The sequence below is a fragment of the Arachis hypogaea genome, chromosome 18, assembly GCF_003086295.3.
Source record: "Arachis hypogaea cultivar Tifrunner chromosome 18, arahy.Tifrunner.gnm2.J5K5, whole genome shotgun sequence".
In the NCBI taxonomy this organism is placed as follows: domain Eukaryota; kingdom Viridiplantae; phylum Streptophyta; class Magnoliopsida; order Fabales; family Fabaceae; genus Arachis; species Arachis hypogaea.
In genome coordinates, this window is record NC_092053.1 from 32192508 (window position 1) to 32200961 (window position 8454).

The following is an 8454-nucleotide window of genomic DNA, read 5'->3' on the forward strand; positions in this document are numbered from 1 at the left end:
TAATTCAAAAAACTTTTGAGTACGGAGTAGGTTTTTAAAATCTAAAGCTACTTTAGGGACTAATGCTTATGAGATTTTCCTGAGAGATTAATCTTTTAACGACCAATAATTTCAGAGACTAAGATGCATTTTGCTCTAGTAAATAGCCGAACACAGATTTTTAATGTCATTTACTGGCTGTGGATACTGGATACCATATATTACATATTACTTGCCTAGATATCTACTAATGGTCTCTACGGTTTCTCATATTCTGGAATGGTGAAGTTTGATGCTTGATGCTGCAGAGCTATTCCTTTATTGCCCAGTGTGCATTGCCCTAAGGTGTATTTGCAAGTTGAGATATTGGAATAGAAGGGAGGAATGTGAACGGCTTGATGAGAAAAGTAGAGTCCATTTACTCATAGAGCTCCATTCCCTCCCTTTCCTTCCAAGACACAACTCACAAACACACCTTTAGGATCATTTTATTACACAATGGAACAAAGACCTTTATAAGATCCAGAACCACCCTAGGACTGAACCACCAACCAAACCAAATCCAAGGAACACTATCATCACAATAGCAGATAACTCTGATTCTGAGAAGGGCACTGACTTGGGTGTTTGAATCATAAGGACACTGGTGAGGTAACCATTAGTAACACCAAGCAGAAAGGTAAGAGCTATCATTGGCACTTCTGATTTGAGCCACTTTGGTCCATGAAGACAAAGGATAAAGAGTGGATAGAATAGTAGCCTTATTATGGAGGTCCATATTGCCCTTGTGATAGATTGTATGACATAGAAGGCAGTTAATGACTTCCCAATAAGATCAGCAAGATTATAAACTGTTATCAGTAAAATAGGATACCAATCCATTAGAAGCTTGGATTCCAGATCCTCTGCAATGAATCCTGGGAAGATAGACAGAGTCACTACGTAGATTATGAGAATTGCAAAAGCTGGCCCCTTGATTTTCCCCGCAACTGCCCAAAATCTTGTCCCAGAGCATAAGGTGTTGTCGTGTTGAAGGCTCTGATAATACTCCTGCATGACTGGTAACTTGTACTGCAAATTGCTGAAGATTATGCAGCATAGTAGGAAAACAGTAGCAACCATAAAGTACAAGTGAGCACTTATTTGTAGTCCCTTTGGTGTTTGTGGAAGTGATGCTTTTGTTATTATCCTCAACACTGAAATTATAATACCTGTCCCCCAAGAAAAGACTCTGATTAGTTGTTTAAGCGTCAACTATGTAACTGGATTTTCCCTATATAGATATCATATTTGAGATTCATTTGTACCTTAGCTACAGCTTTAGTTGTTGCTCTATCTATATATATATAAGAAAAATGGTTGAGTGTCCTTAGTTGTAGCATGGTTTTTTGTAGAAGGAAATGGTTACCTAGATATGAAGGAATATGCTAGGCAGTGTTATGCATGCACACACACAAACAATATGTTGTCGCATAACTAGGATACACACACTGCACAATTAAAAACCAAGAAAACTAGACTCTGGAATCTACTAGTTTTTAATACCTTTAAATTCAAAAGCTTGTATATCCCTAAAAGAATAAAGTACGCACTATGGTTTTATTCAGAGTTGCTTTACTTCATTTATGCTTCATATTATGTAGAATTTTTATAGACAAGAGGATCTGTTAATCTCATTAGATCACTTAACATTCAGATATAGAAAAACACCTGATGATGCAGTTCCGGCGAAAACAGCTTGCATATACTGTTTTGGGAGCTTGCCGGCCGATCCTATCAAGCTTCCACCCACCAAGCCATCTGCTAAACCACAAATCACCACTGCTGCAACGGTCAAACCATAGGCGCCGCTTGGTCTGTCTTCTAACTTGGTGCTGCTGGAGGCCCAGTCAATGACAGGAGGTATCATGAGAGACATAACAAACATTGAATACCCGACGTTCATTCGCAACCTCAACGTTGTTCTGCTCCAACCTCCCCAGCTCATCATCATGAGAAGTACTAGAACTGATGAAATCATGTAAGCCACTGAGAAAACCTTCTCTATGTGTTTGGTTGGATAGAGGTACGCAAAATAATCCACTGCAGTGATTAAAGCATTCCAAGGAAGCAAGTTGCCAGCACCAAGCAAGAAATGGATTATGTAAGCAACTCTGCATGTGTCTCTTCTCTCATCTTGATCAATTGAGACCTTGACTGCTTCCATTTTATTTTATGTTTTGCGCTTTGCTAAAAACTCTAGCTTAAAAGTTCCCTGCAGAAGTTGTTAACATTGTCAAACAAGTGACTGATACAAGTAGCTTTACTTATATGCTAGTGCTAGTTTGGGTCTTTGGGACTAGTTGACACCTTGCATATTCAAATATATATATAGACACACACACAGTCTTACACATAAGTGATTGATGGGCTTGGAATCGATTTGCTTAATGTACGAAGAAGAAAAATTGTGCTGTGTGGGGACAGCAATGGATGGGTGATATTAGATATACCATTTGGTCATATACAGTAACAGTTCACACATGCGAATGCTGTCTTACAATCACTCACCAGTACTTGATTGATTAACACAAAATTGGAAGATAGATATCCATGATAATGATCCTTTCTGTATAAATAAGTCTTGTCTTGAACCCTATTAGTTTATCTGTATACAAGTCACAAAAAAGGGTCTTTAAAAACCAATTAAAAGGTAGAGTAAATCCATAATAATATCAAGCCACCAATCAGTGGCTGTGTTAGTGAGACTAGTGAATGGAGTCATGGAGAGAAGCACAGACACAAATGGGCTTGTCAACATGACCTTTCAAACAAGAAAAGAGGCCCCCTTGGTCATTTACCGGTTTACCTTGGGAAAAACCAACCTTTTTTCGATTGAACTACTGACATCAAGGTTCTTGTTATATATATTTACATCCAGTTAACCTTACCTGACTTAAACGTGGTCACATAAATGGTTAAGTGGTCTCCATATGAGGAATTTCTTTCAATTCCTATGACTAGAAGTCGAAACTTTCGGTTAAAAGACTAAAGAACGTATCACCTGGACTAATTTCACATTGTACCTCGATAGAATTTGATACTGTTTTCAGAGAATTTATACAGTAGTGGTTATCATGTACCTCGGCTTGACATATGTCATGTTGATTATCAGTTGCCGTTATTCTAGGCTTTTTTTTCCTTCACATAATGGTAGGTTTTTAAGGTCCATATTCACCAATAAGCACTAGAAGCATAAAGTCTTTAAAGCACTAGAAGGTTTATGGGATGAAGTGGCAAAGCTGAAATCACTAAAAACTAGCAGGCATAACATTTTTATGGAGCTTCTCTGTATGTCAGCTTGTCAAGTTGAGGAGACACACACAAGTTCCCCCAGTGACAGTGATTGCCATGAGGCTCAAACCTGCCAAAGTAATACATAGTGGATGGACAGAAATCATGGTTTTAAAAAGCAGTAACATGTTGCAGTTATCTGACATGAGTTAAGATTTTAAATTCATTTTGTTTTTCTTTGCCCCGCCCCCTCCTCTAAAATTAAAATCAGATAGGCTATTTATAGTAGCTGCAGAATGAAGTGAAAATAAGATATAGCAGCATGGAAATCTTGCGTTTCCTTCTCAGTCTCATCAGTCATGTTTTGTCACTTAGAACATAATACACAACAATAGACATAATTGGTAAATCTTGAATGAGGAAACAAGAAAAGGGACAGAGTTTTGGCGTAAAAGATTTACATTATCTACAATAGAATGCCTCCCCACCATGTTTACAGCCATTATCTAGGGTCTACCACACTTATTGGTATCAATATCAAATTCTAATAATTACAATCTCAATTTCCTAGTGATGGTCGTTTTGATTTTTTTTTTTTGGGTCTATTTATAAATTAATGCATGTAAATACTTTTTTTTCTTTATAGATGTATAAAGAAAAAGTAAAAAACAATTATCATTCGGGAATGAAGTTAATTATTTGTATTTTGCTTAATGGTAAGATAGAAAGATATAATTATGAAGCATACACAAGTCCTTAAAATGGAGGCCATGTAGATATTTTGTTTTTTTTAAAGAGCAAAGTTGAACTTCATAATTGATTTGAATAAGATCATCAACTAGTATTGATAGTCCGGGGTGAGAAGATGACAAGAGTGGTAGTCATTCATAGTTGTTCTGTGAATATATTCTCAAATCAATGAGGAAGGACAATGATACATAGGTAAATATTAAAAAAAAAAATTACTAGATTTTCTCCCAAAGGAGGATCTGCTATCTTTAGTTGGTTGGCTGGAGGTTATGTTTGGAGGGTAATAGGGTATAGCTTTTTTACCATGTCTCTTTCCTTCAACCATTTAAAGTTATAAAAAGCTGAGAAAGGACATAGGAAAAGACTTAAATGAGCTTTAAGATTTTGGTTTTTGTGTTGCCGTGATTCTAGTTTATCAGTTCCTGATTCTGATTATGACTTGACTGATGTTAATATCTAATAAGCCTTGTTTTGTTTGCTTCTAATCCCTTATCATAAACATAATAAGTCCAAGATTATGGTAATATCTGAAAATAGTAAGATATGCAATTATGCATAACTTAAGGATAAGCTATTCATGATTATATGTTAGAACCATTTGCACAAGGCAGCATCAATGGTAGAAGGAAAAGTTGCTGTTCTAAGCTGTGTTGTCAAAAGGAACTTCCCCTTGGTCCTTTTAGATGCCAAGGATTCTTATCTCATACTCATAGTATCAAACATTTCTGCCAAGACATCATTGGCCAGTGAAATAGAATATTCTTTCCTACAACATTATTGGTTCCCTTGGAATGATGTCCAATGTTAGAAGTAAGCAAAGTCCATTGCCCTCAAAAGAAAGAAGTAAAAAAGTATTGTATAGAGTTAGTATAAGGTCACATTAGACTTCATTCTTGTGATTTTGAGTTTAAAAGGTTGTTTGATGTACAAGCATCTTGCGTTAACACAGGATATAGAAAATGGCCACACTCCAAAGGGTGTAATGTAGGCAACCTACCCTAATAATTATCTCGGTGGTTGATTCCATGATTTAAACATATAATCTTAAAATTACTCAGAGACAACTCAACTATTGTTTTAAGACTCTCCTTCAAACTTTGAACAATATTGATAAAAAAAAAAGATAATAGTAATAATAATAATAACAAGAAAAGTCACATTACCAAAAAGAGAGGGGTAGCCAACCACTTCTTAAGAATCATTAGGATTTGTGGCCTTACTTAGGGGCTTTGTGGATAGTGGATACCCACTTTGTTTATTTGAAAAAGCCATGTCATTTTTGTTTGGCTGCTAAAATATTCATTTTCTTAATATATATGGAGGATCAAATTCTTGCATCTCATGATAACAAACTTGTTAAGTGCTTGGCACATTTTACAAAAAAATATGAATTTTGATTCATGAATGTAGGATGTCATGGGGTGCCAAATTCAATGCCTACTTCCCTAATCATACCAATGTTTCTAAAGCTTCCACTCAACTGATTGCAAAGTGTTCTCAGTCAACTCTCCCTCTACACACAATATTTATTTTCTTAGTTTCTTTGATTACTTTAGCTTTGTACACAGCCGGTATGTTCCTACTTCCTAAGCATTTTAGTGGATGGAATTAGGCATGTTCAATATCACTAAATATTCAAATAATAAGTACTAAACAATATTGTGCACCTTAAAGGTCAAAAAAAGAGAGGATCTTTGGACTTAATTTAGACAAACTAGGTTAATAAAAATTATTTTTGATAGACTATAGTATTGCTATTACTAGGGGAAAAAAAACATGGAGAGATTCAAGTTCTAAAATTCCTACATGAAACAAAACATACACCCACCAAGATTTTATTCCCTATTTGTCTTATTTATCATTGCCATTAGTCTTAGTGATACTATTTTCTCATTTCTCAAGGTATCTGCATTGTTTTAGCATAGTATAGAACTGAAAGGAACAAATCTTCCACTTCGCCTCAATTGACCATAACCAACTATTTGATTGATTTATTTATATACATTGTTGACAAAGCTATAGTTTCAACTACTTTTCACAAAGCTTATGCACATTATAATGCATTCTTAGGTGTATGTAGCAGTCATAATTAGTCCTGCTTTAAGGTTTAAAGTCGTAGCATATATATATATATATAATTCTTCTGTTGCTGTGATAGTTGATAGTTGAGTCTGCTACATATTAACACGTAGGTGCATCAATTAATGCTGATAGTTGATATTTTCTGAAACTATATGGAATTTGGGTATGAATAGAGAGATTACTATGCATCATGGTCATTCTTATTGGTGCAATTGAAAGTTGACCACTAATTATTTTAGGGTTTTATGAATATATACACCACCTTTGATGTTTCTGTGCTTAAGTGGAAATAATGATGTCATGGCATGAAAACTTTGGCATTTGTTAACTGCTTTAATCAACCCTTAAGATATTGTTGTATTCTCCACTTCCCTCTGTAGATTTTGTGCACTGAACTCTTTCAATAGTAATTAGTTACTAATCACACGTTAACAATAACATAAATAAAAAAAATTAAAATAAAATTAGATTAATCGGCACAGGTAGTTAGTTAGAACTTAGAACAGTGAATAACAGTTTTGTTAGAGTTGTTGCAGAGTTAGTTACAGGGAGGGTTAGTTATGAGTTGATTCAGTTCTGCTGATTGAAGTATCCAGGGTTAGTTTTTGGTTCTGTTTTTCCGTTATGGTAGTTATAAAGAGCATTTGTGCTTGGAAAATTGAAACCTGTGTGAATGTTGTTGAGTTTTTGAAGTCATTGACAAGTTCACTGATTTTTTTATTTTTTGAATTACATACAATAATAACTTTTGTGCGTATGCACCAAATAATGCCTCTGCTGAATGTATATATAGAATTATGGATAAATCATGTAAAAAAAAAAAATTGCTTTAAGAGACAATATCTCATTTGCTATTATGACAACTTTTTTAATAAGTAATCTGTAAAAGTTTCTTACAAGTGTTCATTGAATTTTAAAAAATTCCTTAATTTGGATGAGCTGATTGATTCTAAATTCATGTAAAGGAAAAGGATGCAATGGTCCTTGCTATTGATGCACAATGAAAAGAATAATAATACAGAAGACACAGCTAATATTCACACACAAACACATGTGGGCTTCAAAAAATTGTCGAATAAAGAAAAAGATACATAATAATTAACCTTATAAATTTCCTATTTCCTATAGTCATATTACTGTGATTGTGATTCACCCTTCAATTATTCACTGTTTTAAAATACTTTTTTATGTGATGTGCAAGCCAACAACATCATCAATCCACTTTGGGACCAACATGAATATCAAATTATCAATCCTACATACATACATACATGGATATGCTAAACTATTTTATATCATGATTTATGATAGAAAAATAAAAAACAAGCTAAGGGTGGGTCTAGTCACAATTCATGAATCATGATGCTGCTGCTGAGTGTTGACATAAAGTCATCAACTTTGATTCAAATCATCACAAGGAGTTAATCCCCTCAAACATTATCAATTTGTGTGTTCCTAAGCTTATTTATATATCCCTTTAATCTAATTATTATTAAATTTGAGAGTCAAATAAATAAAATTATGTAGATCATCTAATTATTTTTTACTTTTATTAACTCTTGCTCTCCTCATGTCAATTTTTTAATTAAAAAAATCTTGCTGTCATTTTCATATAACAATGGAACCTAATTAGTATGGCAAAAAAATACAATAGAACCTAAATTGACATGTTATTGGTTTTTTTTTTTTTGTTTCTGTTTTCAAATTTTAATGACTAATTTGTTATAAATTTGAGAGATTTTTTTTTAAAGATAATAGTAGTATTTTATTTAATATAAAAACAAATACAATATTCAAAATTCAGGATAAAAAAATTAAAAAAAATTCAGATATTCACAATTAGGTAAAATTATAAGAAAATAATAACATAAAAAAAATTTAAGATATTATGTATAAGACAAAATAAATAGCTTTTAATTCAACTTAAACGATATTACAAATCTGAGTTCTAGATAAAGTTTATTACTGATTAATAAATTGCATTATAGACAAAGCGAAATTTAAATCCTAACATCTAGTTAAATAAACAAATAAGTTGAACACAACCAATACAAGTTGATTACTAACATGTTATTGTTATTCATATTAATTAGGATGCTATATTAGGCCATCAACCCGGGGGGCCTATATTGTTACTGTCGGCAACCATGTCCAACGTTTTAGAAGCCTCCTTTTTGGTTTGTGGCTTAGGCCCAACACACATTAGTACATTCTATGATTCTCAGCATGTGATTTCCTCTACTGTTTTTATCCGAACCAAAAAAAAAAAAAAATCAGAGATCATGGCTAATTTTTTGTTTTTCATCCGAATGGGATAAGACATGTATGAGTATGAGTAGGGGTGTTCAAAACCGATACAGACCGAACAAA

General features: G+C 33.6%; 1 protein-coding gene across 3 annotated transcripts; it reads right to left on the bottom strand.

The window, feature by feature from the left end:
* Positions 1-109: 109 nt before the first annotated feature.
* Positions 110-3046, bottom strand: LOC112772387 (equilibrative nucleotide transporter 8). Of its 3 annotated transcripts, XM_072225473.1 has the most exons (4): positions 2910-3046; positions 2530-2626; positions 1690-2233; positions 110-1190 (listed from the first exon to the last, which is right to left on the bottom strand). In XM_072225473.1, exons 3-4 carry the CDS (start codon positions 2183-2185, stop codon positions 493-495), a joined length of 1194 nt encoding a protein of 397 aa, XP_072081574.1. In that variant the 5' UTR covers positions 2186-2233; positions 2530-2626; positions 2910-3046; the 3' UTR covers positions 110-492. The 3 variants fall into 3 exon arrangements, with proteins under 3 accessions (XP_072081574.1, XP_025673106.1, XP_072081575.1); XM_025817321.3 differs by lacking the exon at positions 2910-3046 and having other exon boundaries at positions 2530-2755; XM_072225474.1 differs by lacking the exons at positions 2530-2626; positions 2910-3046 and adding an exon at positions 2372-2489.
* Positions 3047-8454: the final 5408 nt, after the last annotated feature.

What these genes read in the sequence shown, in the direction of transcription:
- LOC112772387 (XM_072225473.1), bottom strand. Translation starts at nt 2,185, where the DNA reads ATGGAAGCAGTCAAGGTCTCAATTGATCAAGATGAGAGAAGAGACACA. An exon ending in CGCCGGAACTGCATCATCAG is followed by an intron (nt 1,191 to 1,689) that starts GTGTTTTTCTAT and finishes CTTGGGGGACAG; the next exon opens with GTATTATAATTTCAGTGTTG.